The sequence below is a fragment of the Pangasianodon hypophthalmus genome, chromosome 21, assembly GCF_027358585.1.
Source record: "Pangasianodon hypophthalmus isolate fPanHyp1 chromosome 21, fPanHyp1.pri, whole genome shotgun sequence".
NCBI lineage: Eukaryota > Metazoa > Chordata > Actinopteri > Siluriformes > Pangasiidae > Pangasianodon > Pangasianodon hypophthalmus.
Window position 1 is genome coordinate 6,122,190 of NC_069730.1, and position 22,552 is coordinate 6,144,741.

A 22,552-nucleotide genomic window follows, 5' to 3' on the forward strand; every position below is an offset into this window, starting at 1 on the left:
ACTGCGCATACATGTGCGTGTTGTGTTTCACAGGATCGCTATAACTCTCAGCAATGAATATTTACGCTTAACAAATATTAAGAGGATGTGAGGTGGGGCACAGAATAAAAACAGCAACCATCCAAAACAGCCACATCCTGCATCAATCGTGTGTGTGAGAGTGTGTGTGGGTATGTGTGTGGTTCTGCGTGTGTGTGTGTGCAGTGAAGGAAGAAATAGAGAGAGTGAGAGAAAGAGAGCACTGAGATTACGCACTCTGCTGTTATTGTGTCTTGTAAATGCTATACATAGCGTGTTGTTTACACACACACCAGAGAAGCTGCCATCCCACCTGCCACCCAGACTAAGAAAAATAGATTTCTTCTGGGAATAGAGCAGTTCCCTTTTAGAGTCGGCTTTAATTTAAACTGTTATAAAATATTATAAAAGGTTTTTAGGATTAAATCATTTTTAACCTACATTCATGCAGGATGTGTGCTCTCTAGGCTATAGCCCACTAAACAATTTATACACATCACTTTTGTTTTGTATTTTTACGTTTCATTTACATATTAAATGCTAGGCTTTGTACTAGCATTTTGTCAGACTAGCAAAGCCAGCTAACTGTACTAGCAACCTACACTCACCCGAGACACTAACGATCTCTGGTACTTCCTCCCAAGCTTTATTTTCCTTTGTAATGTATCTATGCATTTTTGTTCGTCAAACAGTTAATGGGAGCTATTTGAAAGATCAGACCACATGCGCCGTAAGACTGGTCTGAGGAATCATTCGGGTCAGTTGTTGACGCATGGCCTTGGGTTGTTTTGTGACTTACAACTGTGTATGTAGGGTTAAAGTGATTCATTTGAATCCACAGAGTCAGTTTAGTCACTTAAGCAGTTTTGCTGTATTCTGTGGTTGACTCCGCCTCCCCAGAGATTACTAGCCATTAGTAAGTTCTCAATGCAAAATCCAAGGTAGTATTGAACATGAGAGTATATTAGATTCCAATACGCAAATGTAGGCCATGCAACACCAGTTTACCACTGCAAATGGGCGGGGCATGCAGGGTTGAGGGCGTTTCCAATCTGCATGTTGACCGGATCAGAATTATGAATGTTGATTATGAAAGTTAAAGTGTAGGTGCTTCTGTGTATTTTACAGTGAAGATGCCACATCATGCAACACATAAAGCGAGACATACAATTTGCGCAACAGTTACTTTTAAATGTTTTTCTCCTCACACATCTTACGTAATTCAATTGTGTGTTTCTATTTAAACAGTTTGTGTTTAAGACTGAAGCACATGGATTCCGGACCGTGCATGAGGAGCTGGCAAAAGGCATGAACTCTGACCTGAAGACCAACGAGCAGTCGGCTGTGAAAAACATCCTCAAGGTGAGACAACACATCCCACTCTCCCTGCACTACACACTTGCACATACTGGGAAACTCTTAAGTAATGAGTATATCTGACATATGATTTCTTCCATTTCCTTCCTTGTACAGTTTTCTTGGTTCTTTCTGGAAATCATAGTGAAGTCCATGGCCCAGCACCTGGTCGATTCAGAAAAGCTAAAAGTAAACTTGCACCTTTCACATAATAAGCCTGTTTTCTTGGAGGCATAATATTCTTATCTAACAGAACTAGTTATATTGATTGCATCTTGTTTTCATTTCTTATCTCATGTTCACCCATTCTGACTTCAGTTGAAAAGGTTATCTGCGTATGTAAACAGGTTCCTCGGTCACAACGGTTCCCAGGCACCTTCCTGAGCCACTTGGAGACTCTCATCATGACGATGTCAGATCACATCTTCTGGAAGTGCAAAGATCTGCCTGAGGAGACTCGCAGTGCCAGCCAAGCTGTTGCTGCCTTCGTAAAAGTGAGTGCCTGTGCTTTACTGTATTTTAAGCCTTAATACTGAAGAGAAATATTCACTCCCAACAAAAGTTCAACTGAGCAAAGATTACCATTTAAAATACAAAAGCACAGCCTAAAAAAATATTGGCTTTCTTGTTGGATGCTGATGCCAGATATGAAGTTTACATGGAAGGATACTTGGAAAACAAGATGCCTGCAGGGACTGGTTTTATCTCAGATGTTTGGATGAAATTATTTATTCTGATGATTATTGGCTATGTAGATGTGGATTCACATGGACTGAGGGCTTTGATGCATTTTTCAGTCTTTTTCACAGGGTGTCATTATATGGTCTGTTTGCATGTGTGAGGTAGAGGTTAACAGTGTGTGTGTGTGTGTGTGTGTGTGTGTTCTTTCACAGCGCTGCTTCACTCTAATGGACAGAGGTTTTACCTTCAAACTCATCAGCAACTACATCAACATGATCACAAACAGTGACAACAAGGTAGCACAATCCGTAGAGAACTGCCAAAACTTTGTGTGTAAAATTGTAATCATAAATGCATGGTTGCAGCATGGCACTGACCTTCTATCCATAATCTGTGCCCAATCCTGACCTGTTTTGTTACTGTTTTTGCGCAGATGCTGTGCGAATTCAAGTTCGAGTTCCTGAGAGAAGTGTGCAACCACGAGCACTACATCCCTCTCAGCCTGCCCATCCCTTCTGCACGAATCACAGGTCAGCCAGCTCCAAAGCTCCAATGCCTTGTTCCAACCTCATTGGTCTTGTCCTCATTAACACAGACAACATCGCATTAACATTCTTTCCTCCATTTCTGTTCATCCCGTCAGATAAGGCCTCGCCGGAAACGCAAAGTGCTCAGGGTAATTATTAAACATTAAGTAAATATTGCATTTGTTGAATTTGTCTCTAGCATACAATGTTTCATGATGATTTATCCAAAAGAGAATATTATCTCAAATTAGGTCTTACATACTGTTAGGGTAAACATTTCACAATATCATGCATCCGTGGCTTCAGTTGTGAGTCTTGACTGTTTCAGCTCATCATCCCACCTTGATAGTGGCTGTGAATATCTGGTAATTTGGTTGATTTCCTCTAAATGTCTACCCTTTAAATGTCAAATGTCTATTTCTATATATATCATCCCCTAGTGGATATGCCAGAGTACAGCCTGACTGGGGAGTTCTGCAGGAAACATTTCCTGACAGGTCTGCTGCTGAGGGAACTCGGCTTGGCTCTCCAAGATGAGCAAGATATTAGGCACCTGGCTCTGGCCAGCCTGAAGAACCTGATGGCCAAGCACTCCCTGGATTCCCGTTACACCTTGAAGGTAACCCTAAAACCTTCTTAAAACTATCTTGCTCTGTATTTTCCCTGAGTAAAAAGGACATTGTGGTTTATTATTAATGATACCAGCAATTGTTAGTGCTTAGAAGCAAGAGGCTGTAACGGTTCTGTGTATTTGGTGTGTAAAGGCTGATATAATTGTGTTGATAGAGGGGATTTACAGGTAAATACCCAGAAATGGGGTGACGATCAGTTGTGAGTCTTCTTCTGCAGGTTTTATGAAGTGTTTCAAAGTCATATTTCTGAGAAAATACTACAGTCTGATTGCAAACATGGGATGGGCTTTGATGCAGTGCTATGCCAAGCACAAAGCAGCTGGAAAGTGCTGATGTACAGTGAAATAAGGGAAAGAGTGTGAAATACATGTTCACACATAGCTATATTTTATTTATATAGAGCTATATAAATATATATATTTATGTAGATATTATACTGTATGACTAAAAACAGTATTTCAGTTCATGTTCATGTGACAGATTGTATGTGAAACATGCAGTGTGTAGAAGCAGGACGCAAGTGCGCAAACTTGGTATGTGCTTTATTTAGAGCAACTCCAGCAATCCTAAGTCCATAGCAAGGGTCAAAACACTGGCAGAACGCATCAAACAAGGGCTATCAGTAATAGGAACTAGAGTCAAAACCAGGAAAATCGCAGAAGTAGGAAACATTTTGTGTACAAAAAAACAAGGCTTTGTGACAATAATGCATGATAAGACTTTGCAATGCTACAAGGACACACTCGAGTACCAGTGAAAAGATGGGGTGGGAACCGGACCAAAACAGAAAGAGGAACCAAAACTTGTCTCCATGGGAACTGCAACGTGGAGGGGGGAGTCCATGACAGTTTGCAGCAGGAGCTTATTCTATGTTCTCTTTTAATATTCAGTAGCTTTTTTTCATGGAGGAAATCTGGAAAATCCCAAACAGACCTCTATCTGCTCAAAGTACTCACATCCACTACTTTAGTTCTTCTCTATTCTTCATGCAGTGAAAAGTAAGACTTGCATTTAGTTTTCTGTCACCTAATGGACATGTTTGTGAATATTTATATTGGATTCTTATTGATATACATTTAATGTGTATTTAATTGGAATCCTTTGGTAACTTGGAAACTCTGAATATGGGATTTTAATGGGAGTTCATAGTTTATTATTATCTCACAGTCCAAATGGATTTTATTTTGGGTTACCCACTAGAATACGGTCTCATTTCTATGGGTTTTCGAATGGATTTTTGTGGAGTACCATCTGAATAGGATTTCCACAGGATTCCTATTGGATTTTTATGGGTTAGTTATTTGGGTGCGTACCATTAATTTTAGTGGCGTCTCATATACACGTTGTCACTTCCCATGACCATACTACAATATCTCATGCAAGGGAGCCATGGTGGTCCCTTAACTTTACATAGAGTTCCCATGGTGACCCATAAACTCCAATGGGAATCACATGGGAATTTTTCATCAGGGTCATTGACAGAATTCCTGTAAAGCTTTGCATATGCCAGAGACTGCTACCTCACACCACTTTTCTCTTGAAGAAAAGGCATTTGGTTTTATTATATAAGACAGATTTTCAGTGAAGCTAGTTTTCTGATCTTACGTTCTCAGCAGATTCAATCAAGCTATTATGTAGTACGGCACTTTAAAACCTGTGTGTGTATATGTGTGTGTGTGTGCATGTGTGTGTGTAGGGGGGAACAATGCTGGAAAGAAAAGCACCGAAACAGCAGGAAAATATTAAAGCTTGGTGCCTCCACCCATGTATGTGTAGAGGCTGGGACGTGTGTGTGTGTTTTTGGTGTGTGTGCGTGTATGAAATAAATGGTTTTGAAGCTGCAGCCCGGCTTACAGATTGCCCTGAGAATAAGTCCATACTAAAGTCAACATCATATATGCTGTCCCTAGTGTACCTATTGTTTTATACCTAATGTATTGCAGTTCTGTGTGTGAACATCAATTCTGTGTGTGTGTTCAGGAGAAGCAGGCCAAGATCGCGTCTCTGTATCTGCCCCTGTATGGTCTAATCCTGGACAATATGCCACGCTTCTTCCTCAGAGACCTCTTCCCCATCTACCTGACCTCCAGTGACCAGGTAAAACACACACAAACACGCACACACACATTTAGGAACGTGTAGAAGCCGTGATGTTTTTGGCTCTTAACTTTGAAGTACAGTAAAAATAACCAGTTTTCAATATCTGTCTTTTGCACAGATATAGTTTTCAAAGGACCAGAACATCCTTCACTGTTTCTAATTTATGATTGTAGCATATTCCAACAAAAATCCAGCCCAGAGTCCTTATTTATAAAGAAGTGGGTATAACAATTCTAAATGAGGATGCACTGTTGTTTCCTAAAAGTGTCTATGAATGACTTCCATACCCACAATAATAGTCCTATATCCTTTTTTTATTATTTAAAATTCATGCACATTATAAATGAACATATCATAGAAACTCTACATAGAAAATTCACATTGAATATTCTTATGTAGTGAGACACAGGCAAGGTTAATGTTTGATTATACCATAGAGCTGTTGAATTCTTAATTCTGTTGGGTCAAAAGCTGCAGGTTTCTATTGTAATATTTTATCATTTCAATAATATCAGCTTACACAAGGACTTGCAAGGTGGATGCTACACAGTAAAGTATTTAAAAATGTGAAGTTGATATAGTGAAGTTTTCTGTGAGAAGAATTTATTTAGTATTTTTGGAAGGAGTCTCCAGCGACAGCGCATTATAACATACAGTGGTAAAGCTGTAACTTTAGGTTTTCCGACAGAGGAAAGTCTTTGCGCTTTGAGGTTTAGCTCTGCGAGAAAAAACAGAGAGGCTGGTGAGGAAATTTATAACTGTTATAATATAAGTGATGATAGAAACTAACCTGATTTGTCGATGTTAAATGTAACATATACATAAATGGATAAAGAATATAATATGTCATTCTTTAATATACAATTAAATTGTATATATATGTGAACAAATTGCTGTTGTATAAGAGGAATAAAACATGACAGGGTGTGCAGTTAAGTAATAGGAAAATAATGAACTTCAGCAGTGACCTGACCTACCTGTGTACTTCTTTTCTTGCCACTTAAAAAAAAGCCTTTAGCAAAGCTTTCAAGTGTCTTAATTGCATTTTATTTATAGGGTTCCAAAGATGACGTGAGTGTAGGAGGGGGAGGACTGCCGGGTCATAGTGGTCACAGCACTCGTCATGGAAACTCAGTAGATGCCGCCTTGTCCAAGGAGGTGCTCAACTCAATTACAGGTGTGTGTAGGGTTATAACAGGTCAACTTCATGTCAGATCATCTCAATTCAGGCTATACAAGGTACAATGTTTTATATAAAGTATTGCAAATATTGTTATTTATTTTTATAGTATTGTTGTATGTTTTTGTACAGTAGTCATATACAGTCAAAACTCGGTTTAATAGGAACATCTGTACACCTGTACACCCAATCAGCCAATCACAGGAATGCCTGTACACCCAATCTGCCAATTACAGGAATGCCTGTACACCCAATCAGCCAATCACAGGAATGCCTGTACACCCAATCAGCCAATCACAGGAATGCCTGTACACCCAATCAGCCAATCACAGGAATGGTTGTACACCCACTCAGCCAATCACAGGAATACCTGTACACCCAATCAACCAATCACAGGAATACCTGTACACCCAATCAGCCAATCACAGGAATGCCTGTACACCCAATCAGCCAATCACAGGAATGCCTATACACCCACTCAGCCAATCACAGGAATACCTGTACACCCAATCAGCCACTCACAGGAATGCCTATACACCCAATCAACCAATCACAGGAATGCCTGTACACCCAATCAGCCAATCACAGGAATGCCTGTACACCCAATCAGCCAATCACAGGAATACCTGTACACCCAATCAGCCACTCACAGGAATGCCTATACACCCAATCAGCCAATCATAGGAATGCCTGTACACCCAATCAGCCAATCACAGAAATACCTGTTTCAGAAACCAAAACTGAGTATTTCAGAAACTTCTAGGATTTTCATGCACAACAGTTTCCAAAGTCTACACAGAATAGTGCAAAAAACAAAACATATCCAATGAGTGGCAGTACTGCAGGCAAAAACGGCTTGTTGGTGAGTGAGGTCAAAGGAGAATGACCAGACTGGTTCAAGCTGAAGTTTACAGTAAATCAGATACCAACCTTTACAACTGTGGTAAGAAGAAAAGCAGCTCATAAAGGCAACACATCGAACTGTAAGGTGGATGAACTACAACAGCAGAAGACCACATCAGCTTCCACACACATAAAAGGGTACTTGGACACCCCAGTATGCGACCTTACAGGCAAGCGAAAACGAGGACACCAGGAACACAAGTCTTTAACCGTGCATTATCCTAGCCAGTCAGAAATGCTCGTATGCTTTCATGCTCACAGTCACCACCCACACAACATGACTAAAACAGATCACATGATTGACATGTTTACAGAACATAACTATAGCAGGCAGACATCCATTCAGACATCTTTCTTTTTTCTTTTAGTGTTTTCATCACTTGCTGTATCAACGGCTAACAACACAGATTCACGAGGCTCGCTCATCAGCATTGAGTCCAACCCCAGCAATAGTGACCGCAACAGCGAGAAGATGGATGGATGTGAAAAGGTGAAGAGACATGAATTTTTGGATAACTCTCAGTATTATCACTGTACAGTAACACATTCCTAACATGATATTCATATGCTTTGTGCAGTTTGCCAGGCCGCAGTCCCTGATTGGTTATGGCTCACGCTTTGATAAACTGGACCAAGCAGAGACACGCAGTCTGCTTATGTGTTTCCTGCATATTATGAAAACCATATCAGAAGGTGAGAGATCAGGGCCTACATACAGTACAGTATACACACATAGACACCACTGAGACAATATCCCTTGATTTTCCAAGAACGTTTTTTTCCCCCACATTAGTTACTATCATTAACAGTTTTGACTAGTATATTTTTCGTGATGATTGATGTATGGTGATGTGAGTGGGCAAGCCTTGTGCTTTGTGTTACAGATGTAATGGTTGCATACTGGCAACGAGCCATTCACCAGGAGATTTCAGACTTCTTCAATATCTTAGAGTAAGTTTTCTTTGGTAAATGGTGAATTGGTATCTACAATAATCAGTGGATATAAGGATGGAAAGATGGATAGGATGACAAATTACGGGTGGATAGAAGGAGTGTGAGTGGTGAGGTCAATGGATTCAAGTGCGAGTAAGTGGAAAAAAATAGATTAAATGCAAAAATAAAAATAAAAAAAAGGAATCAACATAAAACTAACCACTTAAATTCTCAGGACTCTTCAAAGGGTCTGGTCTTGTGGAAAATCAGCCCTCTTATAACTTTATAACTTTTCCTATTAGTTTTAATAGACAAATATTTTTTGTAAGGAAATGTGTCACTACTAAGTATGTGAAGATCACTTAACATATTTCCATCTTTCACGGTGTTTCTCTGCACTGTTTCCTGTTCTCGGTACACTGCATATTCTGTTTGCATCTCAGCGTTCACTCCCTCTAATCTCTCCATCTCGTCCCTGACAGACTCTGTCTCCAGCACTTCAGGTTCTTGGGAAAGCGTCACATAGCCAGGTAAGTGCCTAAAACGGATCACTCACTTCTCTAAGGATCTTTTTTTTGTGTGTTTTTGGTCCATTTGAAAGCCAACAGGGTTTTCATAGCTTGTTTGTAAGCCATGTACCACCGAGCACCTGCACTGCATTACTTTCGGTAGTTTCTGTCTCTGTGTCTGTGTCCGTGTCTTTGTGTGAGGAGGAGGAGGGAAAAAAGAAGACAGAAAGAGAGAGAACATGTGAGACATCGGATTTCCAGCCAGACTGAGAGGAAAAAGGAATAGCACAGAGAACGAAAGATCTCCTGCTATGTGGAGCTTGGATTTGGAAAGAGGCAGGCGAGGATAGGTTTATTATTTATGGCACTTGGGATCTCATATGCTTTCTATCACAGTTTTTCATTGTCGTTATATAAGGCAATGACAAAGGATCATTTGAAATAACTCTCAAACACCAATATAGCTACTATCATGGTGCATTGGAAATGTAAAGATCTTGTTTCTTATTAACCCATCGCTGATTAATTTAGTTCCCACATCCTTTAACTATGAATAAGTGGTAATACTCCTCTTTTCCCAGGCCATCCTGTAGTAAAGTCAGGTATTAATGAAATGAAGAGGATAAGGATTTATAGGTGAGATGGGGCTGTTTAACACACGGCCCTATCACTGAGGATTCTCTCTCTCTTTCTCGAAAGCTTGAAAACAAGGCCTTTGATGTGAAACCGTAGTCTGCGTTTTTTTTTTTTTTTTTTTGGCTGTAAGGAAAGAGATTCCAGTAACATATTCTGTTTCAAAATCAGCCATTTCTCTCACTTCTTTCTTCCTCCCTCCTCTTTTTTCTTTCACCTCACAAAGCCCTGCCTGTTAGAGTGACTTGTAGCCATATTTGATTTTTTTTTTTTTCACAGCTACACTACCGTAAATGATCAGGCTATTGGAATTGGTGGACTATTAACCCAATACTAATCTCCTAATCATGATTTTAATGGACGAGTCTGTAGCTGCTATACACCAAAGCAGGCCGTTCAGTTGAATAAAGCTTTTTAAGGACAGAAACCTACTCTTTGTATGATACTGTCTTATGTTTCTAAGTTACAAAAAGAAAAAGCAGTGATATATATATATATATTAGATGGTTTCCTGTTCTGTGTTCTGCATCTACACTCCTAGTACTATTCAATTTATTGATGCAGTAATAGCTCTCTCTTATTCTCTCTTTCTATCTATCTCACTGAGATCTTATTGAGGTTTTTTTTTTTCATTTCCTGTTTCAATGCTTTCTACCTTTCTCTCTCTCTCTCTCTCTCTCTCTCTCTTTAATTAAAGGTGCATTGGGCAGTTTTTTAGTTTTAGTGGTCACAAGGTGAAATAGAAATAAATTACAATGATTTGTAGCTTTTTTTTGTCTTTTTTTTACCGCAACAATAGTATGAGGGCAGCATCATGGTACAGCAGGTTTTGTTTCCTCCCATCTCCCAAAAACATGCCAGTAGATGGATTAGCTGTACTAAATTGCCACTATGTGTGAATGAGGGTATGATTATGATGTATGATTGTGTGTGTGTGTGTGTGTGTGTGTGTGTGTATGGTGCGCTGTGATGGCTTGGCATGTATCCCCTACTCATGCCCAGCGTTCCCGGGATAGGCTCTGGATCCATTGCGACCCTGACCAGGATAAAACAGTTACTGGGATGAATGAATGAATGAATGAATGAATGAATGAATGAATGAACAATAGTATGGGGGCGTGTCTATAACCAAGGAGTCCAGTACAAAACTTGTGTTTTTTCAGGAACACATTGTTTAACAATTATTTTTCACATTATTTCTAATAGAAAGATAAGTAAAATATTGTCCAGTGCACCTTTAATCTTTAAGTATGGAGATGTTTAAGTACTTAATATTGCTCCAGTCAGTTAAGACAACATTGTTACGATAGCATTTATCACATTGATATATATCATATACACTGACAGATTGAAAACTGGCTTGCAGGGATGTGTAATGTAAATGTTAAAGCATCATTATACCTTCATGTAATTATGCTCCTGTTGGTTTGAATCTGTTTAATGTGTCTTGCTGTGTTTTTGTGTCTTGCCTGGCTTTGCTTTCTCATTTCCATCTCATGTTTAAGCAAGCATCAACCACTTAATTCTGCTCTTCATTCCATCTCTATCTCCATTATTGTCCCCTGGACTGCCTTCCAAAACAAATTCGCTTCATACCGTAGGACTCTTATTTGAAATTTAAATTCATTTGCTAGTACGCACATGCCAACAGGACATAACTAGCATCACATAAGGCGCTTGATATTTTTTACACTAACATTTGCAAGTTGAACTAGCTTGAACGCTGCCCTTCTTTGAATGCTGGCCTGCTAAATTAGCGCTAAGCTTTTCTTTCACCTGGCTGCTTCAAATGTGATGAAGAACGTGAGGATGATGGTAATGATAATGGTGCCCTTAACCCCTGCTGTGATTGGGTCGTTGTGCACAGGAAGTTAGCAGCTGCGGTTAAGCTGGCGCAGGCCACGCAGAACACTGGCACTCTGAAGGGTTCGAATGCTTCCACCCAGTCCTCAGGGCTTCTTCCCCAATGGTAAACACCCCAGAACTACATTCCCCATAGAGACTGGCTTATATTATGAGCAGAGTAACAGTATTAGCATTTCCAATTCCTGTTAGCTACAAATCTAGTAGAAGTTCTTTGTCACAGACGTAGCTACAACCATGCCCCAAACCAATTATTATTATTATTATTATTATCATTATTATTATTATTAATCCTGCCCCAGGCCTTTTCACTGTGTTAGAGTTATTAGCATTCCTAATAATTAGATATGTTGCTAACATTCCTGTTAGCAACATATCTAACAAAAGTTTCTATGCTTCTTCATAGATGTAACTGCCTGTTCCACAAAACGGAATAATAATATTCTTGGGGTTCCTGTCCAAATGATACATTGATCCCCAGGCCTATTTTTCTGATAAAGCCAAGCTTTATACCGAACACAACATGTCAGAGTTATTAGCATTTTCCTGTTAGCAACAAATCTAACAGATGCTGCGCGTTTTCACAGACATAGCCATAGGCATGACCAATATAAATGATCATTTTATTCTCAGGGCTCATGCCCCAGTGATATATCGATCCTTAGGCCTTACATTTTTCACCAAGCCAGAAAATGTTAGCCTTATTAGCATGTTCCTGTTATCTAGCAGAAGATGTCAGTTTTATTGATCTTGCCTCAGTCTTACCCTTAACTGAATTACAATATTACTGATTCCTGAAGAAATGAGAGAAAAAGTGTTATGTATGACATGTCAACCTTTTATACCCTTTTATAACTTTTCTTTCATACCGTTGCAAAATGCAACTTTGTAGCCTTTAATGCTAACATAACTAAAGGTACAGAATGAATTGTGGCCATAGCTCATGTATCCATCATTTGTCCAGTGTGAAAACATCTCAGTTCATCATTTTTCATCACGATTTCATGATGTGATACAGTACCAATATCCACTAATATACAGTGTTCTCCTGCGACACAGTGTGGCAGCCATTTTGTCTGTATCCAGCATGGCCGTCTCCCTTGACCTGCTGTCTGTGGTATTCTGTGAATGGCCGGTCTTTGTATTCCTTTTTTGTGTGTAAATAAACCCCTATTTATAATAAAACAGCTAATATGCTAAAACTATGTCTTTATTAACTGCTGTAGCTTGTGTGGGAGAAGAAAAATATAAAAGTTGCCTTACATATCTAGCTCTGAGGTAATTAAATGCTAGCTATCTCAGGCAAAATAAATGACACTTGAGATGTTTTGACAGTCTGTAAAAGACAAAAAGAGTAGAGACAAATAAAATATAACATCATAAGAAGAAAAATGACTAATATATATTACATTAGGGTTAAACAAATAGTCAAACCAGATATGCTAGTAAGCTAACAGTGAAGGAGAGTGCATAGCATTCAGCTCTATATGCTAGTGTTCTTAGCATTCATGCTTTTTAGAGTGAAATGAGCTGGTTTTTAAGGTCATAACCCACTCTACGTTCTTTATTCACAATAATCAGGATGCTGTCAGGTCAGGATGGGCACAGACACGCTCGTTCCCACACCATGCCCATTCTTCGGGGCAAGAATGCCCTTACCAACCCCAAACTGCTGCAGATGATGGAACCAGGTAATGACACCAGGACACACTAAACACCCATTAAACATCTTAGCCAGCTTACCTTTAAATACCTTAAGTTTTATGCTTGGAAATCAGAAAACTAAAGGTCTACATGGCGTTTACAGACTTAGTAAGTATACTGTATATACAAATCTTAGCAATTACAGTCTAAACTCTGGGTTTTCACTTAACGTGTTAATGTTCATGTGCAGTCTTATATGCTAATAGTGTGTTTGTGTGTGTGTGTGTGTGTGTGTATTAGATGGGAATTCAGGTGATAATGACAACTTGAGCCCGACAGACATCGAAGCCAATCTGTCCACAGAAGTGTCCCTCACTGTACTCGATGTCCTGGGACTATTCGTGCAGCACCACAAGGTCGGCAGGCGCTCATTCATTCTGTGTTGCTGTGCTAGTTTAATCAATAACCTGGTAGCTCTGGATTTATTTGTAAAGACAAGCTCTTTTTGATATGGCAGTGCCATCTGGTGGATAAAAAAACAACAGGGGTGTCAGTGAGATGCTACATTTATAAATTATTAATCATTTTTTAATGGGTAGCACCTAAGTCACATATTTGGTGGGCAGAAGATTCTCCAGAAGAGGAAGCTACCAATGCAGGCTTTACTCAATTCTGTTTTTACTGTACAAGTGAACAGCAATAATCACTTGATCAGAGTAGCCTAATGATAAAAGTATTCACCAAGCTACTTAGGACTAGTCTGTTAGGTCTAGAATCACTTTTGAATATAACACATATAATAGCAACATTTACTATTCATTCATTACTGAATGCCTACAACGTAGATAGTGTCTGAAATCACAGATAGGGAGCGATCAATAACCTCTGTACAGAAATATTTAATATGTTCGTTATTTTATTTCGTTTAATGAAAATAAGAAACATATATATATATATATGTGTGTGTGTGTGTGTGTGTGTGTATATATATATATATATATATATGTTTCTTATTTTCATTAAACGAAATAAAATAACGAACATATTTCTGTACAAAGGTTATTGATCGCTCCCTATCTGTGATTTCAGACATTATCTACGTATATATATATATATATATATATATATATATATATATATATATGTGTGTGTGTGTGTGTGTGTGTGTGTGTGTATAATATAAGAATAACACAAATAGAGCCAATTCCTGGCTGTTTTAACACCTTTGCAACTTTTTGTTATGGTCGTATTGTGTTAATTGTATTTCTAACTACTTATATATTTTAAATACAAAGTACCTTATTTGTGCAGATGATCAACCATCTGTCTGTTTTGTTTTGAAAGTTCTTTGTTCTTTCCCATGGTGATGGATGACAAAAGGATTTTACAAAGGATAATGTGATATTTATACCCCAGGACAAGATGACACAGAAAAAGGCAACAACAGAGTTCCTGGGAACTAAGAGCAAATTATAATAATGCTTTGGTGACACTTTCTATGAAGCCCATGCTCATAATGAATTATAGCCCCAGTTATAATTATTTATAAGCAAGTCTAACTGTTCTATAAATACATTTATAGAATGTATTAGAATGTATACATGTAATTATAACTGTTATTGTACTGAAGTATAGGCCTTGATATGTCTTTATAAATGTATTTATAGAACAGAAATACTTGCTTATAAATAATTATAAATGGAGCTATAATTCATTATGTGCATGGGCTTCATAGAAAGTTCTACCAATACTTTTTTTAAAGAATAACATTTTGCATTTATTTAATATATTCCTTATGGGTTTGACAATAGTTTTGGCACATATATTTTGGATAGAAAATGCTATTATTTACAAAAGTGCATCTAAGCAGAATGATTTTCTTAGAACACAGATAAATTGTTTCTCCTATAATGTAATATTTTGCTCATTATTATGAAGGGTGCCAATAATTCTGAAGGGCACTGTACTTTTGAACATGGGATGATATTTAGTAGTGGTATCAATGACACTGTGTCCTTGTTGTAACAATATATCAACGTAACCATATTTCATATTTCATATTTGGTAACCATATTTATTTTTTTAAAGGATGACTACAAAGGTTTATGTCCAATGCCTTCTCTCCTCTCCTCCTGTACAGAAACAGCTACAGCAGGATGAAGGTCAGAACTCTCTAATGAAGAAAGTGTTCGACACTTACCTGCTCTTCTTCCAAATCAATCAGTCTACTACCACTCTTAAACACGTCTTTGCTGCATTGCGCCTCTTCATACAGAAGGTACACACACACACACACACACACATGCATGTCCTACCTACACAGCTCATTTATTATAACAAATTTTGGTCTTATTACTGACTCATTTATCTTCATTAAAGCATTCTGGGTTTCTGAATAAGATAACAAATTGTGTATTTGTATGGAATTTTAAAAAGCCCCTCGCCTCTCACTCTCTCTCTCTCTCTCTCTCTCTCTCTCTCTCTCTCTCTCTCTCTCTCTGTAGTTCCCCTGTGTGTTTTTCCAGGGGAAGGCTGACCTGTGTGGCAGTCTGTGCTATGAGATTCTGAAATGCTGTAACCATCGCTCCAGTAGCACACAGACCGAGGCTGCTGCCCTTCTCTATTTCCTCATGAGGAAGAATTTTGAGTTCACCAAGGGCAAGTGTATCGTCCGTTCTCACCTCCAGGTTCGTCCGTTTGTGTTTGTGCACAACAGTCATTTTGAATGCCATCTTCCTCTTTAACAGAAAAGGAGAAGGACATATCCTGCTGTTTTGAGCTAGGTTCATGTTGCTGCTAATGCATTCAAAACCACATCTGAGTGACTGACATGAATAACTGCACTCACTTTCAGAATAATTGTTTGCCAGTTTAGTAAAGAATTACTGGCTCATCAATCATCTGTTTCTTTTCGCTCCACCGGTTTATCTCACAAGCTCATGTTGAATTTAGCATGCTGATTGGCTGATGGAGGGGGGTTGGACTCCTGCAGATGTTAATTAGGCTCTGTGCCAGAAGTATGTTGAGCTTTACTGCTGCAGTTCATCATTCCTTTAACAAGGAAGTGCTCCCTATATATACAGGCCTTCCCATGCACCCTGAAAAACATATTGACTACTTTTCCAGTCATAAAAAACAACTTGAAAACACAAATTGATTAAAAAAATGGTTTCCTGGTAGTGATGGGCATAGATGGCTTTTTTTTTCTTTTTTTTATCTCAGCTGACCTCATTTTTACATATTAAACCAGGCGTTTTAGCCAGGGCCTCCACATTCCAGTGTAAATTCCTAATGATCACAGCACAATTTATTTTATGAAATAATCAATAGGATATTAAAATATTCTACAATATAAAGTACTGGGCAAAAGTCTTGAAAAGGCACATGCAAATGCTGTAAAGCAAACATGCCTTCAAAAATTAAAGGTTTTTAATTAATTAAATTAAATTACAATATATTACTAATTACTATAAAGGGTGGTAAACAGTAATAAACTAAGGAGAGCTGATATTTGGTATGACAACCCTTTGCTCCAATTTGTGTAGTTTTACAAGGAAATAAACTGAGCATCTTGGAGAATCTGCTCAATAATACAGAAGTCATAAAATAAACATCTCCAACAAAATTTGCATTAAAAAAGCCATAGGGTGCCTAAGACTTTTGCACAGCACTGTATATATATATAGAATAAAGAGAATGTTTGTTTTTAGGAAATATGACTGTGTTTATTCCTATATTTTTAATCTTACAGGTCATTAAGGCTGTGAGTCAGCTGATTGCAGATGCAGCTTTAGGTGGCTCACGTTTCCAGCAGTCTCTGGCTATTATCAATAACTTCGCCAATGGCGATGCACCTCTTAAAGTAAGTGCCACACTTCTCTTCAGACGTGATTCAGAGGCTTCACTTTGTATTATCCGGAAAAGTACATTCATTTTTGTTTCCTGTCAGAACACAACATTACCAGCTGAGGTGAAGGACTTGACGAAGCGAATCCGTACCGTCCTGATGGCCACGTCGCAAATGAAGGAGCATGAGAAGGACCCGGAGATGCTGGTAGACTTGCAGTACAGCCTTGCCAACTCGTATGCCAGCACCCCTGAGCTCCGGCGTACCTGGCTAGAAAGCATGGCCAAGATCCACGTCCGCAATGGAGACCTGTCTGAGGTAAGAGGCAGTGAGTTATAAAGATTTAAACTATTGACAGGAAATTAGTGGTTACAAAAAAAAAAAAAATGTCTCATTGCTGTGTGTTTCAGGCTGCCATGTGCTACATCCATATCTCTGCCCTCATAGCAGAGTCACTGAAGAGGAGAGGTGAGTGCCCCCTGCTGGCCACAGACCTCCATGCACTGCCTGTTGCACCTTGCATGCGCGGTTCTGTTCTTCACAGCAGTAAGCTTGGTGAACTTTGAGCTGGAACATCTGTGGCATGGCTTATCACTAGATGCCTTTTTCTCAGCATAACCACTATCTTCTCTTTCCCTCTGCTTCTCTTTTTGCAAAAAATACTACATACTGTTGTAGTGCCTGTCGCCTGAAAAAATGGATTTTCATGGCTTCCCTAAGCCTCGTAGCTATAACGAGGCATCGGTGATTGTATGTGTGTGTGAGTGAGAATGAGTGCCACAGCTTCTATGCATGCTTCTGCTTTTTTCTCCATTTTTGCCTGTAGAAGCATGAATAGCTAAGAGCCCGAGCAACAGAAGTAAACCTGTGTTAAACCTCCTGCCCCTTTGCAATCACAGGTTACTGGAAGCCTGAAAAGGCACGGATCTCAAGCGTGGGCACAGAGGAGGCCAATGTAATTAACTGTTGCCCTTTACTAACCCCTCAAGAAGGAGAAAGTGAGTGTTCCTCCACTTGCAATGTCTTAAAAACTCTCCACTCTACTGAGTGCTGAATGTGCTCCTGGACTAAGATCTAACAGATATTCTTGAGTGTGAACTTTTATATTTGATGGTGAGTCCTGAGGCTCAAAATCTTGTTAAAATGAATGCCATTTTATATTTAAGCTCATTTTATAGATTCCAGTCTTCCAGAAAGGTACAATATAAAAGATTGAGTATATAAACAGGGGGATTAAGCTAAAATTTGTAAAGATCCAGTTACATAGAATTCCTTGTTTATAAAGGTTTGGATAAGCAACTAACATGACTGAATGGGATAACAGTTACCTTTTAATGCTTAATCATTAATGATAAGTTCATTGCTATAAACAAGACAATAAGATAATTCACAATGGTGCTTCACTTTACCACTTTCCACTAGTGCCAAAGACTCTGAAATAGAGATGTGCATGTACATTTTATTGTACTTGCTGGCGCCATTTTATATCAAATTGTGTTGGCTCTGTTTCCCAAAATGTAAACAAATGAGTAATTTAAACCACAGTAACTCTGACCAGGATAAAGCAGTTAATAAAGATGAATGAATGAATGAATGAATGCGGTAAATGTACAACCTCTATTGTCATGTTAATGAACATGGCCTTTCTTTGTTCCTTAAGCCTCATATCTGATGGCCTGTATTAAAATAATAACCACCCACATCTTTTTTTTGTCCCAATGCACACCTCTACTCTGCGCAGTCTATTTTTCTTCAAGCAGCGAGAATAAACACATACTTCTCTTTCCATTCATCATGTCATGTGATCACTTCACTAAGACCAGATAGTGTAAAAGAAATTACAAACTGACCTCTCTAGCTCTCTCTGTAGCCAGCTTCTGGTCCAGTGAGCTTCCTTTAGCGAAAGCCGAAACGAAGAATCTGTTACAGAAGTCGAGCTGCTCCATGTTTAGAAAACTGGAGTCATTCCACTGCGGTCATTTTTCTTCATACATCGATCAGTTCTGCTGCAGTATTTTTAGTGATTACTTCAGTCCACTGGTATACTTTACTGCTGGGTCCGCATCCAGACTGCGTTCCACCAGTTGATGAGCCCTGGTATACAGTAGACTCTAATGTTTATTTCATCTGCACACTATTATGTTTCAACTTGTGCTGTGGGGTTTGCTGTGTACAGTAAAAAAGTACTTTTGTGAAATAGTGGATGTGAAAGAAACTGTGTTGGCTGGTGTTCACAAACGCAGGTCACCATGCTGTCCACCCAGTGTGTGAACCGTGACTGCATGCTAGTCACAAATCACAAGCGCACCAAATATTTATAAAACTGTGCAATTATAAATATATTTATATAAAACTGTGCAATTTAGAGTTCTAAAAACTTGGAAATGCTTGAATGTGAGTGGACGGATGGTTGGATAGATAGAGTTATGCCTGAAGGGGTGAGTGGATGGTTGGATAAATAAGTGTATAAATAAGCAGATAGTTACGAGCAGATGTCTAAGTAAATCATTTTTTGCTCTTGCTTTTTTTTTTTTTTTGTTTAACCTGTGCGTTCTCTGGTTGGGAACTGCAGCGTCATTCAGTATGGGCTGGCCTGCATTTATGAACATCACCCCCAACGTGCAGGAGGAAGGAGCCATGAAGGAGGACGCTGGCACCCAGGATACACCTTACACTGAGGTACTGAACGAACTACGTTTTTCAGTAGCACTGTGGTATAATGGTATTTATTATTACTGATGATTTTTGGGTGTCTGTTTCATAGGACACACTGGTGGAGCAGCTCGAGCTGTGTGCGGATTATCTGTGGAAGTCTGAAAGGCATGAGCTCGTAGCAGATGTCAACAAGCCCGTCATCGCCGTCTTTGAGAAGAGACGAGATTTCAAGGTGAGTCTTAGACCTCTAGGTGAGCTTCCTACTGAGAACTCCTTCCTTTACAAAATGAACACAACGTGTGTGTGTGCATTTTTGCAGAGGCTGTCAGAACTGTACTATGACATTCATCGCTCATATCTGAAGGTGAACGAGGTTGTGAACTCAGAGAAGCGTCTGTTTGGCCGATACTACCGTGTGGCTTTCTACGGACAGGTAAGTCACGTGAAGATACGTGTAAGAAGGATAAGAATACGCACCTTCAGATTTGCAGTGCTGTTCATGACTCCAGTCTGAAAAAGACAAATTCCTCTTGGAGTAATGTAGCTTGATTTTACTGTACAGAAACAACGAACCCTTAAATGAGTAGCAAATTATAAAAATAATAATGCCCTTAACTGTATCATTGTATACTCTTCATTGTCGGTTTTGAGGATGATCTCATAGGATCATCTCTCACATTGTTTTCTTTAAATCCTTCGTCTGCTCTCTTCTTCCTTTTGGTTTTCTCTGTCAGGCAGTGGTAAGTTCGCTTTGTTTTGTTCACTTTCTGGCATTTTCTTCTCGTTTCCTGCTCTAAACAACTTAACCACACCTCTTTCTCCTACACAGCTAATATTTAAACATATTTTTACATACATACATATTTATGTATGGTATGTAACACTGTATTGTGGTGTATTTCTCCCATAAGTCTCCCTTATGTCTATGCCTAACTCTGAGTATGTGGAATATGAAGATATAACAGTGTTTTTTTAGATAATAAAGAAAGGTAAAGCTCTCAGGTCAGACAGAGGTATCTAAGTGTTTGGTTGGTTTAATCCATGCTGTTTCAATCCTTATAGCCTAACTAATAGCGATGTCTTGCAGTTGTATTAACTGCTTTAACGTTTGAGTCATGTGAGAGATGAGTGCTTTTGTGTTTCCATCAAAGTAATCACACATTACAGAGCCATGGCAACGAAGCATAATGCAGGATAGGCAGTTATTAACATTGCTGCCACATGAGGACAGTGTATACCAATGTTTAAAGCAGGATCTGTACACATACAGAACTGATAACACTACTAACATTGGCCTGTCTAATAGGGATTCTTTGAAGAGGAGGAGAGTAAGGAGTTTATCTACAAAGAGCCGAAGCTCACAGGCCTTTCGGAGATTTCTCAAAGACTCCTCAAACTCTACTCTGACAAGTTTGGAGCAGACAATGTCAAAATGATCCAGGACTCCAATAAGGTGCCTTCTTCTGCTCCTCCCCTCACTGATGTATATTTCTGTATCTCCAAACTCTTCTAAAAAGTTGGTTGCTTCTAAAACCTTGTCCCGTCTTTAATACCGTGTTTTCTGGGTCCAGGTGAACCCCAAAGACCTGGATCCTAGATTCGCCTACATTCAGGTCACATATGTGGTGCCGTACTTCGATGAGAAGGAGCAACAGGAAAAGAAGACCGATTTTGAGAGGAATCACAACATCAATCGCTTCGTCTTCGAGACGCCCTTTACTCTTTCTGGCAAGAAGCATGGCGACGTGGAGGAACAGTGCAAGAGGCGCACCATCCTGACCAGTGAGTTGGACTACATTTCTCACAATATCCACTGTTTTCATATGAAAATAGGCACTATTGGAAAAGCTTGGTTTTACATTTTTAAACTAGAAGACAATTAAAGCAGCCGTTTGTAAGATTTACCGCCTTGTGCTGAAAACAGACAAGACTTTCCCTTCCTTCCAACTGATCCCATCCATCTGTTAAAAAGGGTCAGAGCTCTGTTCTGGCTGGGGATGAAAAATGTAAACAGAAGCCTGAAATTTAGAAAATTTTCTGATCTATTGTATGGCAATGAAGCAAAACAAAAAAAAAAAAAAAACAAGGTATATATGAGAATATACAATTATTATCAGTCAGAATTCTAACAAAAATATTCCATATTATTTCTTTTTCTCCACTTATAAAAATTCTGAAATCATTTTTACATTGCTAATTGATTGATGATTGTTCATTGGTGAATAGCGAGCTCCATGTTCCCGTACCTGAAGAAGCGGATCCAGGTGGTGAAGCAGCAGAGCACAGAGATGAACCCCATCGAGGTGGCCATTGATGAGATGAGCCGCAAAGTGTCTGAACTCAACCAGCTCTGCAAGATGGACGAGGTGGACATGATCCGGCTGCAGCTAAAGCTTCAGGGCAGTGTCAGTGTGAAGGTACACACACGCATCCACACACACACATATCTCCTATCGATCTTGAAAATACAACTGCAGCAGCAGATTTCATATGTCATACCTTACTTACTTAAGCACTTTTGTCTGACCACAAAAATGACTTACACCAAAAGATTAACAGATTATATCTGCAAAGTATGCTTATGCCTGCCCAGAAATAATTCCTGAATTAAAGAATAAAACACAATAAAGCATCCTGTTTTATGTGCCTGAAGTTGCCAGCACATCCCGAAGTCATCTTAATCCACAGCAAATTGCCAATGATTAAATTATTTTATTTATTAGTGACGTGTAATTATTACCTGTTAATTCCTGTTATCACTTGTGTTATAGCAGCTATAAACAGTCTCACCCTTACCAGCTCTTCTTGTTTCTCCCACTCAAAGTTAAAAACACAAAAAAATACCACTTGTGTTACCAAAAAACCCACAAATCCCTCCATCCTGAAGACTTTCTGTGTTGTAAAACTTAAAGCTTTACCTCTGACTGTTACAAAGCAGTGGAGCACACTGGAGAATCCTTCAAAAATGCTAAATAAATGTCTCCCCCTTGAAAACATCACCAGAATTACAATTATTGTGAATATACAATAATATACAGTACATAGTATAGAAACAATAATGTATTGGAACG

The 22,552-nt window shown here is 38.9% G+C and overlaps 1 protein-coding gene across 6 annotated transcripts in view; it reads left to right on the forward strand.

Moving 5' to 3' along the window:
* The window catches only part of dock10 (dedicator of cytokinesis 10), a 101,875-nt gene that overhangs the window by 76,807 nt on the left and 2,516 nt on the right, over positions 1-22,552 (forward strand). For 3 of the 6 annotated variants that reach the window (XM_053227502.1, XM_026940981.3, XM_053227503.1), the window contains exons 26-53: positions 1,267-1,380; positions 1,492-1,563; positions 1,722-1,868; positions 2,268-2,351; positions 2,489-2,585; positions 2,699-2,731; positions 3,023-3,201; positions 5,195-5,311; positions 6,371-6,491; positions 7,766-7,887; positions 7,976-8,090; positions 8,282-8,348; positions 8,813-8,860; positions 11,340-11,441; positions 12,917-13,026; positions 13,280-13,395; positions 15,120-15,257; positions 15,484-15,666; positions 16,731-16,841; positions 16,929-17,144; positions 17,237-17,294; positions 17,726-17,824; positions 19,399-19,505; positions 19,591-19,713; positions 19,801-19,914; positions 20,788-20,934; positions 21,053-21,263; positions 21,708-21,898. In XM_053227502.1, the coding sequence (XP_053083477.1) occupies positions 1,267-1,380; positions 1,492-1,563; positions 1,722-1,868; positions 2,268-2,351; positions 2,489-2,585; positions 2,699-2,731; positions 3,023-3,201; positions 5,195-5,311; positions 6,371-6,491; positions 7,766-7,887; positions 7,976-8,090; positions 8,282-8,348; positions 8,813-8,860; positions 11,340-11,441; positions 12,917-13,026; positions 13,280-13,395; positions 15,120-15,257; positions 15,484-15,666; positions 16,731-16,841; positions 16,929-17,144; positions 17,237-17,294; positions 17,726-17,824; positions 19,399-19,505; positions 19,591-19,713; positions 19,801-19,914; positions 20,788-20,934; positions 21,053-21,263; positions 21,708-21,898 (3,342 nt within the window). The remainder of the gene's footprint in view (positions 1-1,266; positions 1,381-1,491; positions 1,564-1,721; positions 1,869-2,267; positions 2,352-2,488; positions 2,586-2,698; positions 2,732-3,022; positions 3,202-5,194; positions 5,312-6,370; positions 6,492-7,765; positions 7,888-7,975; positions 8,091-8,281; positions 8,349-8,812; positions 8,861-11,339; positions 11,442-12,916; positions 13,027-13,279; positions 13,396-15,119; positions 15,258-15,483; positions 15,667-16,730; positions 16,842-16,928; positions 17,145-17,236; positions 17,295-17,725; positions 17,825-19,398; positions 19,506-19,590; positions 19,714-19,800; positions 19,915-20,787; positions 20,935-21,052; positions 21,264-21,707; positions 21,899-22,552) is intronic. The other 3 variants (XM_026940987.3, XM_053227504.1, XM_053227501.1) reach the window with 3 other exon arrangements.